The sequence below is a fragment of the Alosa sapidissima genome, chromosome 11, assembly GCF_018492685.1.
Source record: "Alosa sapidissima isolate fAloSap1 chromosome 11, fAloSap1.pri, whole genome shotgun sequence".
NCBI lineage: Eukaryota > Metazoa > Chordata > Actinopteri > Clupeiformes > Clupeidae > Alosa > Alosa sapidissima.
Window position 1 is genome coordinate 1,450,336 of NC_055967.1, and position 25,782 is coordinate 1,476,117.

The window sequence follows — 25,782 nt, forward strand, 5'->3', positions numbered from 1 at the left end:
TCAATTTCAATTCAATTTCAATTTATTGTGCTTATATAGCGCCAAAACATTACACATGTATCATGGCGCTTTACAGAATGTAGGCAATCAGAGAAAAATAAAAGAGGGAGAAAAGAAAAGGAAGAAAGAAAGAAGGAAGGCCCATGGGTAACAGGGGCGAGGAAAAACTCCCTAGAATTGGAGATACATATAGGAAGAAACCTCGAGCAGATCCACGACTCAAGGGCCTGACCCATCTGCCTAGGGTCAATACGGACAGTAAGGTCTGTAAACAATGCCAAATGCATATGATAGTCAGGTGTGGAGAATAGGACATGGTGTTTAAAGCACCTGAGGTGAAAGTTACAAGAGGTGGGATGATTACGTATCCGGTATGATAAAGCATTAATCATGATTTAGTGAGAGAAAGTGCAATAGTCCGGCGTCGGAATTGTCCAGGAAAGAAAGTTGTCAGGGGGCAAGTGGTGGGTCAGCAGACAGGCCAGAATCCGGGCAGAGTTGTCATAGGCAGGTGATGGGGCTGTACGGGCCAGGAATCCAGGTAGGGGGACAGTAATACAGCAGTCAAGGATGGGACTTCAGGTGGGATGGGTAAGAGGAGGGCCAGGCACACGGATGGTTGATGACTGGTGATGATATACCTCACAAGTGAGGTACAGTAAGGGAGAAGAAAGAGAAATGTAGAATGGGTTAGTATTACTTGAAATCAATGTGGTTAATGTCAAGAAGGGATCAGTGGTGCTATATATTGTTACAGTAAATCATAGTGAGAATGGGCAAGAGAGGGAGAGTTGAGAGAAAGAGAGTAGGGGAGAGAGGAGAAGGGGGAGGGGGGTTGTACGGCGTGGCACATGTGAAACATGTGTGAAAAATCTAGATTTTTGACCATTCTGAGAGTTTAGTTGAAACTGTGTGGTTAATGATGAAGTAAGAAAACATAAACAGATACGATCTGAAACAATACCTTACAAATCAAACGGGGATCGAACCTCATTTGAGCAGCCTGGGCTACCGTGCAAAAAACACCCTCACTAACCACTACACCATCATGGTTAATACTTAAGAAAAGCCTACACTGTTAATTGAATGCACGGGCACGCCTGCTAACACCGGTGAAATGCACCGAAGGTTCACTTAACTTTGGTCACATGACATGGGGATTTTGAACAATGTTTCGAAGCAGTGGTCACATGACATGGCTGTTTTGAACCACATTTCGAAGCAGTGTTTCGAAACACTTGTGCTTCGAAGCCTCGACACTGATTCGAGACGTCGGTTTCGAAAGTCACACCCCTAATGCTGATGTAATTTCTGCTGCACTCACCCAGCCATTACCTTGTGCCACAATACAGAGATGGTGTTTTTTTTGTTTGTTTATTTCTCCACTGAGGCAAATTTTTTGTGGTATGCCACGATGCAACGAGTATACTGCTGACTTGACTCCTGGCATGCGTGGCAGCATTATCACCTGGAGGTCCACGCTCCGAACTGATGTCATGTCCGGCCAGTCCCTCTCTGCATCTGCCAGGTAGCTTTGGCGGCTCTCTAGGGCAGACTGCTTATGTTTGTTCCACCTTAGGCACTCTGGGCAATCTGAGCTTTCTGTCTCCCCTGTGTGGCAGTTCGCATGTTCAGCATGTTCCAAACAGTCCTCACATCGTAAAATAATAACAATTTTGAAAATGTAAAATAATAGAATTTGAATCATGTGATAAATATGTGATGAATCACGATTAACTACAGAAATTCAGCGATTAATTATGATTAAAACAAATAATCATTTGACAGCCCTAAAAAACTTTAAAAAAGCAATCCCTATATGACAGCTATGCTAGATACTTTGTGTGTGAGTGAATCCCTATATGACAGCTATGCTAGATACTTTGTGTGTGAGTGTGTGTGTCAGGACCGTGCAGAGCCTCTTGGAGGGGCAGGTGCTGAAATTGAGAAAGGGGCATATGGAACCAGATTTTACATCATGCTAAAATGAAACGCCTATAATTAATTAGGTTTGATCAAGCAGTTTTCTTTATTTATTATTCCCGTCCCACTTTTTGTACTGACTACTGCTCCTAGAGCGTTTGAGCTGTTCCAACGCGGTTCCAACTCCCAAAATCAGGCCTGAACCGGTGTATGTTGCTTATATTTTTTGAGTGACTGCCCCTTGTCGTTTTTGTGTTATTCCTGTTTTTCGTCGGTTCCCCCCCCATTGAAATGAATGGCGGAATGCTCAGGATTTGAATTTGCATTATGACATCACAGCTCTATCTGCCTGTAAGTCTTGATTGCTTGCACCTGGCAGAGTTCTAAGCCATCTGGCAGCTGCCTAATTGACCTGTTGCTAAGCGCCACCCTTAGAACGCTGATGAGTCAATGACAGTCCAGCCTCAACGGGACTCGGACATCAGCTTGGACAACTCCATAGGAAACAACAGGGAGGAGGAGTTTATTAACTCAAAAAACCCCGACGGATAACCATGGTCAAACGTTTTGCAGGGGGACGTGTAATACTGAAAGCCGGTACCCCGAGAGGCTAGAAAACGGGGTATATTTTCATCAAGAGTAGCCTACAGGACGTCTCTCGCGTTTGCAACAGCTCGACGTAATCTAGGCTACTAAGCCAACAACGTGGGCACAGGTTCCCTGTTAAATCCCAAGATGAAAATGCTCATTAACCAACTACTATATTCTTACTACATCAAATATTAACGTAACCTAACATATCTTAGTATCAATCTTCCGCTAGCTAGCTAGCATTAACGTCAGTGGTTTTTGCACAGTGATTTGCACGGCTACTCGCCACAACTAGCTTGTCACCTTGTATGTATTCTAAAGTTTTGAATACACCCCTCCATAGCATAATTATGTCCCTTTTGATAGCTTCTGGAGGAAAGTAAATCCTTTTTCGACCAAAACGTCCTCAAAGCCTGCTTTCATTTACTGTCAGCTGCCATTGTCCACAATGTATTTCTAATCAAGTCTGGTTTGTTTGTCCGAGTTTTCACACGGTAACAATGTGGGGCGGGGCTTAGCGACAGGTCAATTATGAAGCTGGGCTGTCTGTGTCTGTGAAGGTGTGTGCAATGTGACCCGTATGTCCGATTTTTTTAAAAATGAGGTATGGTTGGAATCGGGATGAAGCGTTCCATGCCCCTGATCAAACCCACTCTTGCAGTTACTCGGAGATGTAATTCTTGTTACTATTAAGACATCTCATAACAGGTCTATAGTTCTTTACAGCAGCTGAATTTCCTCTTTGGGATCAATAAAGTATCTATCTATCTATCTGTCTATCGAATTGAGTGAGTACTTTTCTTGAGCAAAGGTATAATCTTTGCTTAAAGATAAAGGAACTTCTCCAGAACTGAGGGATGAATAAATAAAATGCATGACAGTCTGCAAAATTGTAGGGGTGATGGATTGCAGAAGAGTTGAAGGAATGGAATCCAGAGGGCTTATTGTTGGACAACTACATTGTATGATTTTTGTGCGATTTCACAGTCGGTGACTAAATTTCCAAAGTCAGACAGAAATCATGGGAGTACTGGAGTCGCGCCGCACTCTTGTCAACTAGATCGTTTAGTGTAAGGTGCCAATCTTAGCGGTCAAAGTCAGTCTTTTTCTAGTTTTGGCGTTAGACAATATCAAACATGAAAAGTATTTTTTTTAGTTGTGGCAAATAGTGACATGAACAATATAATAGTGACCTCTCTCCAACAGAAAAGGGCAAAGTAGGCGACAGCTGTAGCCTATATGATAATTTGTTTTTTAACTTAGTTTCTTACAAATTATTAGTCGGCTATTCCATGTGACAGAACAACTCTATATCGGTTAGCGATGTCACACATGAAACAATGCTGCAGAAACACGAAAATATGACTTTGATATGAGTAGGCTATCGTTTGAGTTCCATCTAGTGCACGATGGGAAATCATTTAAAGGAATCTAGTTGCAGTCTTGTAAACAGTGAGCCTGCTAGACTGTGACTTAAAAACTCGATGACTTGTGTATTCTGAGACTGTAGTCTTTCAAAAAAATGTTTCCAAATCTTTCAGTGTAAGGAGGGCATTAGTTGAACAATAAACTACTTTCTTTTTAAGAGGGAAAAAATCCAATGATGGTACGATTTACACGAGGTAATGCCTTAGCATGCTGTATTGTTAAATGTGTCAACAGTTTCGCAGCAGCTGTAAAAGAAGCACTATGACTGAACTTGACTACACTTACAAACTTAGCCTAGCCTTTTAAGTTTTTAGAGATTTATCAATTGCTGGAGTTCCATCTTTTAATGGGGTTCTATTGGAATTGACTCAATGGTTCCCAAATTTTTCATGCCACCCTCTGACAATGACTCGCCGCCCCATCACAACAGCGCTAAGATTGCTCACAACATAGTAGATGCCCGAACAGATACTGTCAACCAGTTGGCATTTTCCTGAACGATGAGTCTAAACAGCTGTCATTTTCAATTGATATTCACTACCATTAACTTTTAATTTAATTTCACTACCTGGACATTTTTCTCCTTAGGTTGAGAAGAGGGATTTACAAGAAAAAGAAACGGCATCTTTAGCCCAACTTTTCAGCATAGTGCAGACTCTCCTGAAGGTAAAGCTACAGTATTTCTACAGTCTATTATTGATGTAGTTATGTTGTAATTTGATCATCTTTGCTGTACTGTGGAAATATTTTCTACAGTTTATTGATGTGAAGCTTTGCTAGTATCAGCAGTCTCTCTACTCTTTTTTTTTTTCCGACAGATAAAATGTCAAGAACTTTTATGTGCATATGAGATGATAGACAAGGCTGGAGTTGATTTGGCAAGAACTGGTAGGTTTTTTTTCTCTTTAGCCACATAGAAGAACTTTTCGTTGAATGTTGCAATCATGAGAAATATAAAATATATTAAATATGAAACATTGTATGTTTTGCGTTTGTGTACTCAGAGAATGCATTTCAAACCGAAGTATCCAAACTACAGAGTGAACTGGAGGTAAGACAGTTTTGCAGTAGTTCCTTTATAGAATAAAGCTATATCATGATCATCTGGTAGGCGCCGCACTAATGGCAGCCTGTTACAGCAGCTCCACTGTGTACTGAGTGTGTTTCACTAATTCACGGATTGGGATAAATGCAGAGACCAAATTTCCCTCACAGAGTCAAAAGAGTATACTTATACTTATACTTACTATATAGCCGGGATGTCAAAGTCAAATACATTAGAGGGCCAAAAAAACAAATTTGCTACAAGCCGAGGGCCGGACTGGTTCAGTGTTTATTAAAACATATTAAAATGACTGCACGTAACCTATTGAACCAAGACGTGTACTGTATTTTATTTAATGATTAAATGAATAATGACTGTGACTGAAGTGCGGGCAAAGTTTGCACAGAAATGTAAGATTTTTCCCATCCTCACCGACCTTGTCATAAAACTTGTTTAAATGATCATACGATGCCTCCTTGCTGCTTTGTCGTCAGCCTTTCTCAAACTTCTTTGACCTGAGGCCCAGTCAAGGCATACTTTGGGGTCATAGGGCTCACCTACATGAACCCACCCCCTCCTCCCACCCCCCATCAAATTATCATAATGATATCACAATTATTATTATTTTTATACTATATTGCTATACATGCTCTTCAAAACAGTTAATGTTTAAAGTGCTAAGATTGTTCACAAAAGTTTGTGAAAACATGCACATCAGAGTACTGCTTTACTAATATAAAATATAATTAGGCCTACAACAGTTTCATTGTTTTTGCATTGTTGCATGATGCTTACATGAGAAATACTCAAAACAACAGCAGTTATATGGGTGCCGTTGTTTTGGGATGTTTCCCTCATGCAAGCATCATACACTGATAGAATATTTATATGCTATTTAATTACATTTAATTTAAATGCCTGAATGTAAGGATTCAGGAAACACATAGCTTTTGTGAATGGTAAATGGCGGATCAGATCATGCGTAAATCACTGATCTGGAGATCTTTAACTATCTTTAACTAATAGCTTTTGGCTGACTTTAATACTTAATGCCAGTGTTTTATATAGTCTGTGCTCTGTTTTTTTATGGAAGTTGCATAAATCCACGTCGTTCTATTAAATGTTGTTTCATAATCAAATTGCCTTCCAATAGGTTGAAGCTTAGCTTTGCTACCAACGAGCACACGCATGCATTGAATAAACGCTCATACCACGACTTAATTATCTATGTTTGATGACACCAAACAAGTATTTCCTACTAATTGCAGAAATGTTTGTTTTCTTTTTCTGTCCGCGGCTCCTTGATCAATTGCGCAGCAAATTATCAGACGATGGCCCGGGAATAATTTAACTGCAGACCATTGTCCACATTGCGGACCACGGCCCATAGTTTGACAAATGGTGATCTGCATGCTGCCATATTAAGTCCTTTTTACGGTGTGTTTTAGCCGGGTTTTCGCGTGGAAGGCTCTGTAGAAATCTGGCACCCTATTCAACGAAGTTAAACTGAAAGAGTGTGCCGTTCACAGACACCAGAATGAACGAGTTAGGCCTACATTAACGTTACATTAACGCACAGTAACGTTAATCAGGCAGTAGTAATACAGTACGTTCAGTTCACGTTCGCTCAAAATATGAACAAGTTCATGACCTTTCGTTCAGTGAACACGTTCAGGCACAACACTGGGGAGGGGGGTAGCTGAAAGTTCACATCTGACTGAATACTGATGAATAATGAAGCCGAGGCCCACTTGCGGCGCCGCAGTGAGTTCGTAGGCTACCGTTGCATTGTGGGGAATGGAGTATTGGTGCGTGCAAAACAGCAGCCGTCGGCTGTGGCCTGCGGGCCGGTTCTAATACTAATCAAATATCATCCCGGTGGCCGGAGATAATTCATTCGCGGGCCTTGACTTTGACATGTCTGCTATATAGCTAGCGTTAGCATTGTGGCTAACTGACTTAGCTCCTGTATGGTCATTGGTCAGAAAATGAATGGGATGACATTCGAAAGAGAAAAGTACAGTTATTTGGTATAACCGCGTTTATGTTTCACAAATACACCAGCAATTAAATTAACTTTATCCATAAAGCAATATTTTAGCCCAGAAATACTTCTGGACAGGGGTGTAGTACGCTGTCCCCCCACTTCTTGGAGCATTGTTTTCACCATTTTAATAGGCATTTATTAATATCATAAGCGTTGTTACCAGTGATAACAAAAGTGCATGCATCACGCAAACGTCTCCAATTAGGCACCCTAAAATTTGTTACAACAATTACCATCATGCTGTAGCACACCACCATGCCTAAAGACATCAGAAAACTATGCAGCTCGTCGTTCCGCGTTACCCGAAAGTAGTTAGAAAGTGGCTAGAAAACCATAGATTACAACTGCCTGTATCCGAATCTAGCAAGCATCTTCGTTGCCGACTGATGTAATTCCTTCGATTGTGTTTCGCAGAAAGCAGGTAGACTAGTCCAGTGGTCAAAATGACATGATAACATACATAAGCAAGTGTGCGTAATAGGCTACAAGTGATTTTTATTGCGGGAGCGCCGCCTCATGTGATGTGTTTAGGGATGAAATATCAAAAATTGTATTAGGCCTATTTGTAATGGAAATGACTGACAAATAGTAAACCAATAAAGTGATAGGCTATCTAACCATAAGCAATGACCCAAATAGTGAACCTGCGCACAAAACAACTTTAGGAAAAACTTGGTGCAGCTATACAAACAAAAACTTTTCAAAGACAGCAACTGGCACTTGCCTGCTTAATGTATTTCTGTCTTTTAATTTTTTGTTTTGTTTTATTGTCTGTGCACCTCTGCGTTTTAATCATTAGCAATGACATTGATATGACGCCCCCTCAAATTGAGCTACACTGCCCACAGCGTATTGAATACGTGTGAATCTTGTGTGTGCTATTGTTATTGCCATGGTTTACAATGACATCATTGAAATAGCTAACTAATTTAATTTAACTAACCTCTAATTTAACCAAACTAACCTTTTACTTATCATGTATACAGACCTTTCTGCCCTGTAACTGACCCTAGCCAGATAGGTCAGGCCCTTGAGTCGTGGATCTGCTCGAGGTTTCTTCCTATATGTATCTCCAATTCTAGGGAGTTTTTCCTCGCCCCTGTTACTCATGGGCTCTCTCTGAATGTTTTAACACCATGAGACGTGTAATGTTTTGGCGCTCTATAAGTGAAATTAAATGAAATTATTTTAAAAATCCCCACTATACCACTCATGGATGTTAATCTACAGTATGTTACGATCTAGCTGTCCTAACAGTGCTTTTACCACCAGTTTAAATAAATATTTACATTTGCGTTCATGAACCATTTCATCTAACAACACCACTGGCATCTTTATACAGTGGGTCCCAGTTAAGTTTGGACGGTTTCCTTCAGGAATCACGCACCCCATTTTCTCAGCAGAAATGGCACAAACTGCAGTTGCCACAAACAACCACAAGGTGTCACTTTGGAGTTCTGCCACTACTATTTTTGATGCGACTTGACTTACTGCTTCCATGATGCAGTTTCCAAGTCAGTAGAACAATCAGAGAAAGCTGAGCCATTACCAAACATATATGATAATACAATAGCATGAGTTTATATATCTTATACCCTATTTGTCACGGTTACTTATAGATTTGATAGTGTAACGATAAGCGCATGAGACTTTCAGCGGGGGCACGGGAACTTAAATTGATCACAGTAGTTTAAGCTTACACTTGACAAAACATTCTAATATGAAAATGTAGATGCAATTGTTGTAAGATGGTGCAGCTCCTTTAAGAAAGCATCGTGCGCAGGGATGGAGAGAGAGAAAGCGAGAGGGGATATGTGTGTTAGAACTTAGATGCATGTGGAAAAAGTAGACGTGCTGTTGGGACTGGAGCGAGTCATATTCAAAATAATGCAAAAAATAAATCCGCAGATAAAACCAATTATCCTTATTCATTGCAACTGCAGCATGCCTGCTTGCCGACGTTCAAACGAAAAAGATATCAAAGCACCTAAAACAGCTAGACAAATGATTTAGCTAATTGATTATAGCCTGTACACCAGCAATTGTTGAACATTTACCTGTACAAGTACATTGACAGTAGCCCAGCCTAACAAGCATGTTGCATGTTGTAGGCCTACTGTAGAAATTTCACTTAAATTGCAACCGCAACATGCCTGCTTGCCGACGTTCAAACGACAACGAAAAAGATATCAAAGCAACAAGAGGGTTGAGTCTGAATGACACGACTCATTTTGATCCTCATACAAGGATACAAGGATACAAGGATACAAGGAAGTTTATTGTCACATGCATATAGTTACTGGAAGTAAGAAATGCAGTGAAATTATGTCTGGTGTCAGCCTATTTGTGCATTAATGGGGGGGGTAAAAAGTGCAGTAGAAGAGGGGTTTAGTAGATTAAGTGGCAAGGGCTGCATAAAAAAGGTGGGGGAGGATTGGGATTGGGTGGGGGGCACCAACAAGGAGCACCCAAGAGCAACAGGGGCAAGGAAAAACTCCCTTACCAAGGAAGAAACCTTGGGCAGATCCACGGCTCAAGGGGCTAACCCAACTGCCAGGGGTCTTGGTGTGTGTGTTGGGGGGATGACAGGGGAGATGGGATAGTGTGCTGTGTATGTGGGGAGAGGGCAGTGTGCAATATGTGTGTTGGAGAAGCTTCCTCATGAGACAATGTGCTGTGTATTGAGGGGGGGGGGGGCAGTGTGCTGTAAGTATGTTGGGGATGTGTGTTGGAGAAGCTTCCTGATGAAATAATGTGCTGTGTATGTAGGGGGGGGGGGACTTACTATTGCAAGCAGAGTACTGTATGTAATGTATGTGAGTGATGACAGTGAAGATGTGTGTGTGGGCGGGAGGGGAGTGGAGCAGTGACTGTGTGTGTGTGTGTGTGTGTGTGTGTGTAGTGTGTAGGTGGGTAGGTGGGGGCAGTGTGCTGTAAGTATGTAGAGGATGTGTGTTGGAGAAGATCCTGAAGACAATGTGCTGTGTATGTGGGGGGGGGGGGGGGGGGGGGCAGTGTTCAGCAAGTATGTAGAGGAGTGCTGTATGTATGTGAAGTGATGACAGTGATGATGTAAGTGTGTGTGTTGGGGATGGGGGTGGGGTGGGGTGGGGGGTGGGGGGGAAGAAAGGCTAGGCAATCAAGGACATGGGTAGATGGAGGAGAAATCAAAAATAATAAATAAAAAGTGTGCAAAAGTTGGAGAAAGTCAGATATGTGTGTGTGTGTGTGTGTGTGTGTGTGTGTGTGTGTGTGTGTGTGTGTGTGTGTGTGTGTTTTGACGTGTGATGAAATAAGAAAATAAATAAAAGGTCTGTAGCATAGGGAGAGGGATGTAAAAGTGTAAAAGTGCTAAAAGTCTTGTAGGTGTGTGTGGGTGTGTGTGTGTGTGGGGGGGGGGGGGGTCATGAGTGCTGAGGAGTGAATGAGTGCAAAGTCAGTATAGTGTGAGTTCAGAGTTGGGAAATGTTTGAGAGTGCTGAGGAGTGAATGTGTGCAAAGTCAGTATAGTGTGAGTTCAGAGTTCGGATGGCCTGGGGATAAAAACTTCTCCTGAGTCTCTCAGTTCTGGCTTTGTGACTACATAGGCGTCTTCTTGATTTCAGCGGTAGGAATAATCCATTGTTAGGATGAGAAGAGTCCTTCAGAATCTTTTGGGCTCTTAGGAGTACTCTTCTGGAATAGATATCTTGATAACCGTATAGATGATTGAATAGATAACCTATTGATGACGGAATAGATAACCGTCTATAAAAAAAGTGTTTTTTTCTTTTCTTTTTGAGCATGTCTGAATCCCAGGACATAACGCACTGGACCTTATAATAGGCTCGAGATATAATTCCAAAGGGGGCAGATAGGGGCCTACTGCACTTAAAACTTAAAAAGATTGAACGAAGCTTCCCGAAATTTGGAAATTGCGATCAGTGACTGGCATCGGGTGAAAGAAGCTTTTCGAAGTTGAACAGGCTATTAAAAACTATTTGCGCACCTCAATGTCACAGGAGAGACTGGGCTCTCCCTTCTATGAATTGAAAAAGACGGTATGCTACCTGCAAACTGGCCTATGATTTCATTGCTGAGTTTGCGGCAAATCAAGATATGGCGAGTCAGTGTCATTTATTTGTCCAATGTTAGCCTACAGACCAGTTTCCATAGTGCACATCTTATCAACAGTTTGAATGTCGTGTGTGTTTCTGCTCATTGACAAATACCGTTCAGCACAATGATTCATGCCCAGTTAATTTCCCCTGTTAGTGTTCGCCTTTGTTACACTATTTGGTTTCGTGATGTAGCCTATGATAAACACCATATGGCCAAATATGTGACTCAGCTAATGTTATAGGCTATACAATTTCCCCTCTTACAGACAAGCTGGTGTAGCTTATTAGACTAGGCTACTATTAAAATGCACCGACGGTAGCCTTGGCTATGTGTAAAGTAAGCTATCGCATGATTTCATGCACGTAAGTTCATGCATCTGTCAAGTTCGCACAGGGCCTCGCACCCCCTTGCGACGGCCCTGCAGCTCCTCCTAAGACAGCGAGGAAAAAGTTAAAATACGCGATAAACCTGGGAAAAGTTGACAGGTTTGTTTCGATCCCGGTGATTATTGTGAAATTGTGCAAACGACAGCCTTTTCAAGGCATTTCAAGGAAGGAGTCGTAGCATGCAAGCTCCCAAATTGACCCAGTAGCCTACAGAAGGCATCAATAGCCTAAATTGTTGGGACTCGGGAGGGTCATGCGTTTTTTCTCAATCACTTTGGAGGGTCATAGAGAAATTTCTTGCTGGCGAGGGAGGGTCTTTTTGACTAACGCTCCCAAAACTCCTCCGGTAGCCCCTGAACAGTCCCTAATTGATTATAGCCTGTAGGCCTACACCAGCAATTGTTGAACATTTACCTGTACAGGACATTGACAGTAGCCCAGCCTAACAAGCAGATGTTTCAAAAGACGCAATTAATCAGAAATAAATAATGTAATCTGCATCGCTTTATTTAACAAACTGCAAGCAACAAGAGGGTTGAGTTCGCTGTGAGGCCAAACCCAAGAGCAGAGCCTATCTGTTAAGGCACTCGATAGGCTATAACGAGCTGTGTGCGCCTGGAAAGACCATAGAAGATGCTTTCTGAATAGCACAGCGAGCGAAGACGGCTCTGGTCATCCCATACCCTCCCCCCACTTCCTGTAGCCTACCATTATGACTTGTTGCCGTTTTGGGACATTAAGCTTTTTCACGTTAAGCCGCCCTCCCCCACCCCCTTCTTTCACAAGCAGTGGGGGAGCGCGGGGCACAAGTAACACTTTTTGGTAGACAAAGGAGGCTTCTCCGTTTCTGTCGTTTGGCCACAATCCGGTGCCACCAGGCCAGGACAGATATTTTAGAGCAGGGGTGTCAAACTCATTTTCATAGAGGGCCACATCATTTAATTTATAGGTTACTGAGGGCCACATAATCGGAGAACATGTGCATGGTGCAACCATGAAATCGGTATTGCAGTAGGCTATGGCTTATTCAAAATTGGTGTGAAATAATGGTCCTAACCACTTTAAAACAGTGTGGCTGAAATAAAAAACAAAAAGCCTACAACAGTAACATTTTCAAATGCAACTTCTAGGCCTACAGTATTAGTTAACAACTGATCAATATGCATTCATGGACTGACATTGATAAGAATAAACTGCAGTCAATAATGTGCATAACAATGTCCATAACACATATCACCACTAAAATTAACTGTGGCTAAGAAAGGTACTGTGTGTGTGTGTGAGAGAGAGAGAGCGCTATGGTACGTACACCCACCCACCCCCACCCCCGCAAAAACAAATTTACGTGTGTACAATATTTGTCCGTTTCCCGGTTTTAGGTCCGTGCATTGCAAAAAAAGTAGCCTACATAGCATAACAATATCCACATGCAATAATACAACAACAACGTCTACGATGACCTATTCATTTGGACAAATTGATACAGCCCTATAGCTAAAGTTACCTTTAGTTTTGTTCTACCGTACCGTGACGTCTGGCTTTAAACAGCTGTAATCTAACGTTCTGACAAGCACACCAATTGCCTACCTTGTTCTTGCCCATCTGGAATAACTCCTCTAGCTTGCTGCCTCCATCCTTTCTGTTTTCGTTGTTTAAACTTGTGATATCCATAACTATTGAATTAGCCCAACATTGTGTGCTGATAACCATATATAGATAGCCGAGTAAAAGAAAACAACAAGTAGCCTAGTTGTGCCTGCGTGCGTATTCTGTCTCCTGCTGAAACAAAATGTGTTCGCGTTAATTTTGATAACGTTCACTAACTTTACGCGATAGAAAATTGTAAATAGCCTGATGGCATGCAGCTAATGGGATACTGTGCATAGTTGGGAAGGTATGGTGAGCCAATTTGGTGTGATGCACATTACACACACACAAGGGAAGTTTTCTCTCGTTGTTGAGGGACTGACGTGCGGGCCGTTCAAAATCATCGCCCGCATATGGCCGTACATGGCCCGCGGGCCGTATGTTTGACACCCCTGTTTTAGAGAGGAGAGACGCCGGTGCAGCTCAGATGTCTTCTTAATTTTCTTTATTCTTTAGTAAAAGGTGCAGAACATTATTAAACTTTGACTAACGTTTCGATGTGTCGATGTTTTTGACTAACGAACATCGAAACGTTAGTCAAAGTTTAATAATGTTCTGCACCTTTTACTAAAGAATAAAAAAAAATTAAGACTACATCTGAGCTGCACCGGCGTCTCTCCACTTTTTGGCTTTGGCTAAATATTTCTAAAATCATTTGAGTTTCACTAGTCACATGTTTTAACAAGCAACACTATTATTGAACTAATAACAGACGTGTGTCGAAAATTGACTTTATTTTCCATAGCCTACGGAGAAATAACATATGCAGAGTCTAACCAAGGTCAATCTTGCCAAAAAAGCCCTCAAACCTGAAAACACATGAGGCAAAAGTGCAAAACATCACAAAACTAACTAAACTAACACGCGCATATTTTTGTATTGCAATCATTGTTGCCTACAGTTGTAACAGCGCGTATAGTCGTTTTATGCGCTCATTATAAAGAATGTTTAACGTGTCCTAAGAACAGCTATCAATTAATCACCAAACGTCTTATAAACAAGTATTGCCAGGAGCAACACCTTGCAAAAAATGATAACAATAGGCCTAGGCTTTATATGGCTCTGCTCCTGCCTAGATTCGAACTCAGAACTGCCTGAAAGTTGCAGACCTGTTCTGGAAATACGTGCATTAACCCACTCGACCGTCAGACAACGCTATCTGTTTCGAGTAGGCCTATTGGGTAGGACTGTAGCCTACACTGGTTGCTGTGGCACAGTCTTGAGTGACCGAATTCGTTTTCCTTTGTCATATGAATGCTGTCATTTTGTTAACATTACTGTTAAGGAGATGCTGTAGGCAAAGTCTATATTTCAACCTCGTTAGTATAGTAAAAAAAATCAGAACTATTCACAAGGTTTCTGGGGAGCATATTTATGTTCTGTTAGCAAGCGAACTTCTCATGACTACCAACAAAGTAGCCTACTGCCAGCTGACGAAGCTCTCATTTTAAAACATTACTGAGAAACAGGCACTGTACAATCAAGAAATCTTGCTACTGAATCCAAAACTATGTTTAACATTATGTACAAAGCGTAGGCTACAGTGGACTAGCATGTTGCGGGGGCTGCTAAAAACACAGAGAAACGCACTGAAAACTCGGCCAATCACAGCCCTTGCTGTCGAATGCGCCGTCTGGTTCGACCGTGGAACGCCACAGCGGACTATGCTGACCCCAAGCGGCTGCAGTTGTACTTACATTTCACCCAGCTGCGTGAATCACCTTGATCGTGAATGAAGTGTCAATTTTTAACTGGGACCCACTGTATGACTATCAGACCCCGAACACAGCAATACATTGAACTTCATCATAATGTAATTTGCCGTACGCATAGACAGTAAAAGAACATCTCTCTTTTTGCCGTCCAGCAATGGCGCCGTCACGTGACTAAGTCACATGTCTGCAAACGTCACCTACAGGAGCCCAGATGACCAATAAGATCCTTGCTAATGAGCTCACGATTCACAACTTCACCAGGCGTGAAAAAGCCTCAGAATCACCTGTGTGAAGCTGGCCCCCCATTCTAGAAGCCTAGTCCGTTCATCACTAGTGGATTTTGTTGAAAGTGAAAGTAGACGGGTTGATCAGCTGCGTTCTGAAGAATGTTTGATTCAAATTCAGTCTGCGTGGCGAACTATTTGTTTCTCAGCAGAAGCCATGAAATGGTAAAGGCCAACAAATTGATTTAGATACATCATTTATGAAGTTGTTATTTTCTCGTTTTGGCTTTGCATCGGGTTCACATCCAGTTCAGGGTTTCCGTTTCCAACATCACTAATCTGAATGACCTATGTCCCGTAGCACTGAGTTCCATCATAATGAAGTGCTTATATCACCTCCAAACTCCCACCATCACTAGACCCATCTCCTCTGCCTTCCACCTGAGCCTGGAACACCTGGAGGATAAGAACAACCACATGCGGATGCTGTTTGTGGACTTCAGCTCAGCATTCAACACGATCTTCCTTCAGTATCTGGTGTGCAAACTGGGTCACTTGGGCCTCGGCACCCTCCTATGCAACTGGCTATTGGACTTCCTCACCAACAGAACCCAGTCTGTACGGGTGAATAATAACAGCTCCAGCGTCATCTCCCTGAACACCGGTTCCACTCAGGGCTGTGTTCTCAGCCCCCTGCTGTTCACCCTGATGACCCACGACTGTCGTCCCAGATTCAGCACCAACTACTTTTTGAAGTTTGCGGACGACACAACCGTTGTGGGCATCATCCAGGACAACAACGAACTGGCCTACAGGGATAAGGTGAAACACCTGGTGGACTGGTGTAAAGTCAACAACCTGATCCTCAATGTTGACAAAGACAAAGAAGGAAGGACATCATTGTTGACTTCAGGAAATCTCGGCCCAGTCATACACCACTCCTCATCAATGACACTGCGGAGGAGGTCGTCAGCAGCAGCAAGTTCCTGGGGGTGCTAATCACCGATAAACTAACCTGGTCCCTTAACACAACCTCCCTGGCAAAAAAGGCACAGCAGCGCCTGCACTTCCTGCGCCAGATGAGGAGAGTCCCCCCCCCCCCCATCTTGATCACCTTCTACAGAGGCACCATCGAGAGTCTACTGACCAGCTGCAGATTCAGAGACAGTTTATTTCCATTGGCCATAACACTGTTGAAAACTCACATACAATAAATAAAGCCTCATCTATGGCTGTAATAACCCCTCGTGCAGCCCCAAACCTCCATGGGATCCTCACTGGACTATAACATCCTGTTACTTTATTCTTTTATCAATGCACTTTTTATACAATTAGATTTTTTTAACCTTTTAAATTATACTAGCACTTTATATTCTGTGAATATTTAAATTCATAATGCATAAAGTGTCCACTCCACCGTGAGCCAAAGTAATGAAATTTTGTTTAATATGTGCACTAATGGTGTGTTTATTGAAAGTCTAAGTCTAAAAGTTGCAGACTCTTGAAATGCCTGCTCGAACCACAATACACCCGAGAGATGTGCGCTTCTATCGGTAAGTTTAATTTGTGATGGCTTCATTTCGTCTGCCTGCAAATGTAGCCTAGGTTTAACAAGCTGCCAATTCACACTGGGTGCAGCAAAAATCCCAGCTATCCACAAGTTTCTTACGTCCCATGTCTACTTAATATAGTCATTTTCGTTGGATAGCCTGCATATTGCGCAATTACTATACAGCCTGTCCAAATATGCCATTTAGGGATCATTATTTGTGTAGCCTAGAGTGAATCCTTACTCAATATTGATTTGCATTGTTTATTATCACATATGTCAATGAGTGGAGTGCATGTACATCTACAAAATTTAAACAGGGTATAAGGCTTAGCCGACAATTAAAAAATAAAAAGAGACCCGCACACTGTTCTATAAGCTCCCAGAGTGGTTTATTATCATCCTGACGAAGACCTCTGGTCGAAACGTTGTTAATAAACTTACGAAGACCTCTGGTCGAAACGTTATTAATAAACCACTCTGGGAGCTTATAGAACACTGTGCGGTATCTTTTTTTTTATTATCACATATGAACATCACATTAAATAACCTAGGACTTCGCGACACGGGGCAAACTTCTACCACCATTCCTCTGAGGGAATGTCCAATCTTTGCTGTAAAAGAGCTTGATGCTCAGTCAATTTCTCCCTGAATAAAAATGATGATGTATGGTTATGAATGGAGGAATGAATGCATATTTATAACTGAATGTATGGAGATGTATGAAATTTTAAATGAATGTTCATGTATGACTGAATGCATGGATGCTTACGGAAGTAGGAATGAGTGTCTGTAAGGTATGTATGGCAGAACAAGTATAGAGAATGGCAATTTTGCAATTTGCACAGCTCCTTGAGTAGCCCAAATGTTTACTGTACATTTGTCTTGTAATTGTTTTAACCCTGTGCTTGTTTTGTGTCTCTGACTCTTGCAGCAATTTCTCTCAGCGTCCAAAACAAATTTCTCCTTGGGGAGTCAAATAAAGATACTTTGACTTTGACTTTTTTTTTTGTTCTTTCTGGATTTAAATTATATAATTATATAACATATTCTTGAATTTCCCCTTGGGGATCAATAAAGTATCTATCTATCTATCTATCTATCTATCTATCAGTCTGGTTGTATTTTAAATAAATCACTCCTCTTTCATATGGCCGCCCTTGATTTCGAACTTGCGCTTGCTAGTCAAGTGTTAAGCTAAAATGAATGCTAGCTTGCTAACAACCAAGCATGAGAATGCTAGCAATGTAATTAATTAAACTGTAGAAAAGATTGTAAGAAGTGTTACATTTTTACCTTATGCCTGCTACCGACTAGGCGTAATATTTTTAGATTAGATTCAACTTTATTGTCATTTAGTTGTCATTTAGCAGAGTACAGGTACAGAGCCAAAAGCCGGCTTTAGACCGTCGAGCCAGGCCAGGCTAGGGTAATTTGAGGGGCCACCTGGTTATAGTAGCTACAGTAGTAGGCTACAAGCCTCATGACCCTGAGACGTTTGGTTTCAGACTGACATGTCATTAGCCTCTCCGCATTACACCTCGACACCCCCTCGCTTGTGAAAACGTCACCAATACCACCCATTTTCACACAAGATGAGCAGAAAGTTGTGTATCTCTTTCCTATACTGTAAGCTATCGATGTCAGTCACCTATTTCTGTCCTTTTACGTGTATGTCACTTAACAGCGTATTCATTTCGGCGGATTCCTAAAGAAATGTAAGCACACACAACATAAGTGTATCTAAATGCGCTATGTACCATAAATGACATTTTACCGTGACTCGAAGAGCTGTAAACAGTGTTGTAAGGCTGTGTGTACAAATCCGCTTGGAGCGCCAGTGGAATTTTGATTTCACAAAGATGTGCCGCGTGAGTGGCCACCCACCAGCCCAGCACCAAACTCCTAGCGCACAGTAAACAAAATAGGATTTTGAAGGCAGTAGATGCTCCTGCTAAGAACCAAACCAGAATTTGTTCAAATCTACACATCTATGGCTACTGGAAAATGTAAGGTTAATTTATCAAATGTTATTTTGAAGTATTAAAAACATCTTTATTTTAGAATTTCTGAACGAAAGGGGCTGAAACTGAAATTGGAGCTTTTACGATAGTGTTATTCCACACTATCGATAGCATAAAACACACTGGCAGGAATAATTTAGTGGGACGTTTGTCTATGTTAATTAACTCATAAGTTCACTTTTAATTTTAGCCTACTGTACTACATGGCGTCCTCTGGACAGAGTTACGGTGTGTTTCCACACCGAATTTTTGCGTCGCTCTCATTGAGGTTGAATGGCCCTGGTTGGGCGAAATGAAAGCGAATCGCCGAGGCAGGCGAAACAAAGTTGGCCAAAGTTTAGCTTTATTTAAATGAGGACCATACGAGAACCAATCGGGTCCGCGTCTTTGTGTTTGGAGACGGGAGTTACAAAAAAGTCTGACCAAGATGGCGGAGACTACTACTACTGAGCTGTAACACAAATTTGTATGCGATTAAAATGTTTCTACACGAACATTGGCAACTTGTATCAACACAAATTGTGGTTTATATGCCACACAAACTTAGTCAGAGCACATACACCACTAAACAGACCACTATATATGTTAGTTTAAGCACTCAATCTTTTTATCTTTTTTAGCTGACAGGCGAAATGCTAGTATTTTAGGACATTGGATTGCATTGTAAACCTAGCTAGACAGCTAGGCTACATGCTGTAACACAGGTATGAAATATATTATGTCTTATTGACCTTGTTGTTTCTATGAACATGAATTGTTGTTTATAGGCAACATCAACTTAATCGAGGCATAAAGACCCCTGGATATCTTCATTAAGTACTTAAACATTTGAACTAGCTGATTAGCCTAATTAGCTCGCTTGCCACCACTGGCTAGACACTGCAGTCAAAAGGTTAACGTTAGCGGTTTCGCCGTCACGCCCCCGAGGCGAAATTTCGCTGGCCGAAAATCGTGAGGTGTTCCGCTGTGTGGAAACCCACCGTTAGCCTACTGACAGGCAAACATTTTTAATACGGACGTAACCGCTATCTCTAAACTCGGTGTACTAGCAAATACTGCTGTGCTTTCTATTCCATTCTATCATGTTTCTCGACTTCACACACAACAACACACAAACTACTTCAGAGACAAGTGTGGTGTCCCACAGTGTGTGGGGGCCATTGATGGGAGTCACATTCCAATCATAGCACCAGAGGAATACCCAAGTGATTATTTTAATCGAAAAGGGTGGCACTCTATATAGTCCAGGCAAAGTAGCGTTTTATGACAGACTAATTGTAAAATCATTTTTTGCAGCTTAGATCATTTCTATGAGGTGTCCAGAACAACATACTAAAAGTCCTAAGAAATCCTAGTTGAGGAAAAATGTAAATTCTCATCAATCCAAAATGTGTGCCAAGAAGGCTAGGCAACAATACACCCCCAATGGGGCTATTTTTTCCCCTTTACTCCTATCAAAATGAAACTTTACACAATGAAAGTACCCATGAAAAGTATTTTTTTTTGTATTAGAAGTTTCTTTGAAAATTAATTTTAATATGCAAATGAGCTATACACTAATCGAATATCCCCAAAATACACCCAAATAGGCTTAATTATTTCCTTTACTCTTACCACAATAACACTTTACATAGTAAAAGAATATATGAAAAGTAACTGTTTTTGTATCACAAGTTTCTTTTGAAATGAATTTGAATATGCACATGGCTCCTCACTTATTGCATATGTCCTAATTTGCATAGGCAGAAACACCATTCATATTAGTCTATGGGCTAGGAGGGGTCCACATGCACCCCCCACTACTAGACCTAAGTGGTATTTTCTTGTAGCCCTGGTCCAAGAAAAAACATGTTACTCATACCTTTGGGTCTGTGCCATTTAGGAAAAACTGTTTCAACCATATAAACCATATATTTTCTGAAAGCTTATACCCTATTCTATTTACCAATACCCAATGTATTATGCATGGGCAGCATACTAATGAGAAGGGTTGGACATGTCTCATGTCATGTTAGATCACATCCTGAGGGTCTAAGATTTCAGAAAATATATGGTTTATATAGTTGAAACAGTTTTCCCTTCATGGTACAAACCAAAATGTATTATGTGTACACTCTCTTCACCTAAATCCATAAAATCCCATTCATTTCAATGGGAAATTTACTTAGTGGTCTACCAGGTACAGTGGGAATAAGTTTATTTCTTGTTAACATGTTTTTTCTTAAACTCTGGGACCAGGGCTACAAGAAAATACCACTTAAGTTTAGTAGTGGGGGGGGGGGTGCATGTGGACCCCTCCTAGCTCATAGACTATATGTATGAGAAATACATAGGCCCAATCTTCATCCAATCATCCTACTGCAAATGGGTGATGGCAATGCTGCTTTTAGACTGGCCTCTAACCTGAAAACTGCCTGGATTGGTAGTACCTGCCAGGGGTATATCCCCCGGCAGTATAGTCTTCAGGGTCACTGAGGCACACACACAAGCCTCCCCACCACGACAAGGTAGCAACAACAGGGGAGTTTCCTTTTCTTTTTTCTTTTTTTTTTAAAGTTTTTTTTTAATGTTTTTCTTTTAAAAATCCAGCCTGGATCCTGGACCCCTTCACTGTGGCTCTTGGTTCTGGCACCCCTCACTTCCTGGTTTGTTCTTTGCTTAGTTCTTCCCCTCTGGGTCATATTCATCTGATAAATCAGGCAACTGTGAGTTTGTAATGGCTAAGATGGCTATTCTGACTTTCTCCTGATGTTATCTGTAGCGGAATGTCATTAGGTAAGGCTTGTTCGCAAATAATAATAAAAAAGAATTTAGAAAGCAGCTGGAGGCAAGATTGTGCAATCAATTCTTAAGGTCAATATAAGTCTTTTTGTTAGTTATTTGGTCCCTGTTTTTAGGGGCCAAGCAGCAAAGCTGCAGGACCCCATTGAGTTAGTAGCTTTTCCTATTATTATTCTGCCATTGGAGTCTATGGCAGCCCATAGAACGCTTGGCTAAAAAGTTCAGATTTTTTGGCAGAAAGTTTCGGGACACTCCACTGACCACTCATACTTATTTACGGACCTCTAAACCCAGCCATCTAGAGCCACCAACAGGTCAAAATCTGGCCGAAAATTGAATCGCTGGGTCTAAAGTTATGAAATTTGGTACACTGATTCAGCACTGTCCCATGATCACTCTCACCAATTTACAGAACTCTATGCCCAACACTCTAGCGCCACCAATGGATCAAAACTGGATTACAAATTTATTACAAATTTCATCCGATTTTCACAGAACTTGGCGGAGATGATCTTCTGCCCGAGCCGCACAAACGATACTTGTCAGATTTTTCAATTTCATTTTTGTTTGCCCGTGACAGCCAATCAAATATGGCGATGAAGCCACCAAACAGGAAGTGGACTAACATCTCTGTGGCACTTTGAGTTAACATAACAAAACTCGATACCATTAGTCAAGACACTGTCCCAATCACTCACAGCAATTTTTATGCATATACATTGAACACTCTAGCGCCACCACCAGTTCAATGCTGGACATGCGTTCATGCGCGTGATCCTTGACTCTTTTGTCTTATTTCACAATTGAGGCAGCATCTGTGTCCTTGGACCATCCCGAGTTCATCGACTCCTATCCCGTCACTTTCCGCCATATTGGACCTCCGCCATATTGGATTTGGTCCAAACACTACGAAAAGTTTCAGCGGTTACAAATTTCCTCCGATTTTCACAGAACTTGGCGGAGATGACTTCAGACCGAGCCGCACAAACGATACTTGTCAGATTTTTTAATTTCAAGTTTATTTGCCCGTGACAGCGAATCACACATGGCGATGATGCCGCCTAACAGGAAGGTGGCTAACATCTCGGCTATGCTTTAATGTATGAAGTCCAAACTTGGTACAGGGACTTGGTATCTGATTGTGAGGACGCACTACGAAATTGGCATCATGTGGCCTCTATAGGGGGCGCTGTAATGCAGGAAGTGAGCTTGTATCTCAGCAACGCTTTGGTGTAAAAAGTCCAAACTTGGTATAAGGACCTGTTAACTGATTATGATGACGCACTAGGAAATTGGAATCATTTGGCCTCTATAGGGGGCGCTGCAATACAGGAAGTGAGCTCCTATCTTAGCAACGCTTTGATGTATGAAGTCCAAACTTGGTACAGGGACTTGGTACCTCCAGGGTTCCCGCGGGGTCTTAAAAAGTCTTAAAAAGCCTAAAATTCAGAACTTTAAATTTAAGGCCTTAAAACGTCTAAAAAACGGCCAGATTTTCATTCCGAGGTCTTAGAATTAATTTAGTCAGGTCTAAAAAATATTTTACCATCGTTCATTTCCAGAAACACTGGCCGCAGAAAGTAGCAAAAACGTATTGAGTCGTAGCTTGCAAAGCAGAGCTCTAGCGTCTTTGCTACCTTTGTAACAAAGCAGCAGAATGCTCAGAACATTGGTTCAGTGTGTTGTAGTTCTTTCTGGGGGATATTGGTGTTGGTACGTAGCCTATGCAGTGATAAATCTACAAATCCTGTGATAAATGCAATACCTGCCCGCAAAATAGCCTACATCTGCGTCTCCTCAGAACTTGTTAAAGTTCGGCTACGTGTGGAAAATGGGAAAGTGTAGGCCTACTTTCAACGAGACATGGCTAGATCCAGTGATGCCGCGTTACTCTATTTTGACCACTTTTTTCGGTAGCGAGTCTAACGCGCTACTATTTCTAGCAATCAGATTAAAGTTACTTATCCAAGTCACTGTGCGTTAGGCCTACTATTTTTGTCATTTACCTTAGTAAAAGATATATTCTTAGCTTTTTTCTTGTCTCGGGGATTAACGCTCACGTTTTCAGCATGATGACGTGTAATACCACGCAGCAACACAAACATAAACAACAATAGAGGGAGGAGAGAGATGCGCATTTTAGCTATAGGCTACAGTCATTATTTTGAGTTTGTGTCCGCTAAACATGATAACATTAAGGTACGTTGTACACTCGTGCTGGTGACAAAGTGCTGTCTAGCTAGACATCCCAAGTCTCCCGAAGTTCTGGGAGTCTCTCGATAGCGGCTTCCTGACGCCCGCAATTAGATAAAATCTCCCGGAAACTAGAACGAACAAGAGCGCGCAAGCCAGACCGGGAATTAAAATCGCATGTGCATCTGAGTTTAGCGTGCACACGATGGAGAGGGAGAGAGAGAGGGGTGGTGCGTGTGTGCCTGAAGCACATCCAAGACAGAGAGCATCCTGGCCTGTTTTGCTAAATCAACCAAACAATTTTCAGTGTAGGTGGGCTTTTATCTTTTTTCTCCCGAACTAAATTAATCAGTTCAGTGTATCTAGGAACAGGAGCATCATGGCAGAGTCAGTGGCCCCCAAAAAGGAACATTTAAGACCCATTTCACATCAGACTGCACAAAAGGGTATACCCTTGTCTCATAAGAGTAAAACATAATGATAGTCTTGCACACTGCACTGTTTGTAGCATTGCCCATGGCTGCAAAAGACTTGTTGAGGTGAGTTTAACAAGTGTCATTTAATTTGCTATTATTCAGGCCTATACTAAATGGCTAGTTGCCAAGGCTACGTGAAAAGCCTTTTCTTTGCAAACACCGCACTCTCCCGTTTGTTCTCTTTTTGAAAATGAAAAGCCCAAACTACCAAAATCTACATATTCTATCATAACAATTTCTATCTATAGGCCTTCCTTATTTGGTGTACTGAATCTGAATTTCAGTATCTAAGTAGGCTAAAGGGCTACCTCCCTAAAATTACTTTTTTTCAGGTTCGGATGTCTGCATTGTTGACATTACTGTTAAAATGCATTTCCAATTAAGTGAGTATTGGCAAAACCGGTTGTCATTTTTATGTTGAGGCGGTGGGGGGTGTTGTCGGCAGCTGCTGAAAGTAACTAATAAAGTAACTTGTAATCTTGTACTTGATTTTAAAAGTAACTAAGTTACTTTTTAAAGGAGTAATCAGATTACTTTTTCAAGGTAACTGTGGCAACACTGGCTAGATCACAGCGATGTCTGCTGTTGGTTACAAGTGGTACCAGCTCCAGGTACGAGGCTCGCTGCAAACTTTACAAAAAAACTATTCAATTAGGGACTCTGGGTGTGAAGGCGCTGGAGCCACAAGCCAGAGCATGCAGATTACTCCGTGAGCAATTCAACAGAGAATAATGGAAGTGGATTTGGACACATATTAAAAAGTCAAAGTCAGCTTTATTGTCAATTTCTTCACATGTTCCAGACATACAAAGAGATCGAAATTACGTTTCTCACTATCCCACGGTGAAGACAAGACATATTTTACCAATTTAGGTCCACAGACAAACATAACATTCAAGTAAACAAAAAAGTATATAATACTATATCTTTAGGAGGGCTTTTGATCATCTTTGGGTGGTTTCAGCTTCAGTGTCCACCCAAAACACACTTTCACACCCAGTTTCAACTTGTCTCATTTTTGACTTCCTTGCTGAAATCTATTCTATTTGAGGGCTAGTTTGTTTTAGATTATTTTCATTTTGGGCTTAAGGTTTAGGGCATTTGGTACGTGACCAATATTTTTCCTTAGTATACTACAAGTGAGCAATGTAAAAATCAGTTGGGTTGTAGACGTTGGGTGTGGAAGGTTACTAGTTTGATTGTTTTATCTGTAAATTAAAGGAACCGTATGTAAGAAAAATATTTCAATTAATCATAAAATGTCCCTGATATGTCACTAGACATTAAGAAATCAGGTTAATTTCAAATACTTATATCACTGACAACAGTAGTCCGGCCGGATAGTCATTTAAAAAAGTGAAGTTGCAGCCCTCAACTGATGTTGATGTTGTGTTTTGTCATGTCATGTTGTGTTTTGGCCTGATGCGCCACCCTCCACCTATTTACTAATCACAAAGTCAGTAGTGTTTCGCCATCCGGGTTGGCAACCTTGAGTCAGGGGGGAGGGGGAGGGGATACACCGCTCTTCAGTATTTTGAAAGTGATTGCAGTACCAGTTTTGGCCACAATCTTACATATGGTTCCTTTAATGCTTTTTCAACGACTTCTCAATGATTTTTTCAGAATTTCTTTGATTTGAATATTTTTTGGTA

The 25,782-nt window shown here is 41.4% G+C and overlaps 1 protein-coding gene across 6 annotated transcripts in view; it reads left to right on the forward strand.

The window, feature by feature from the left end:
- Positions 1 to 25,782, forward strand: part of cep290 (centrosomal protein 290) — a 203,950-nt gene that overhangs the window by 12,802 nt on the left and 165,366 nt on the right. For 4 of the 6 annotated variants that reach the window (XM_042108679.1, XM_042108680.1, XM_042108681.1 and 1 more), the window contains exons 2-4: positions 4,531 to 4,608; positions 4,761 to 4,830; positions 4,947 to 4,993. The exons of 1 other annotated variant lie outside the window; for it this stretch is intronic. In XM_042108679.1, the coding sequence (XP_041964613.1) occupies positions 4,531 to 4,608; positions 4,761 to 4,830; positions 4,947 to 4,993 (195 nt within the window). Of the gene's footprint in view, positions 1 to 1,406; positions 1,529 to 4,530; positions 4,609 to 4,760; positions 4,831 to 4,946; positions 4,994 to 25,782 lie in introns of those variants that run through there. One more of the 6 variants, XM_042108682.1, reaches the window with a different exon arrangement.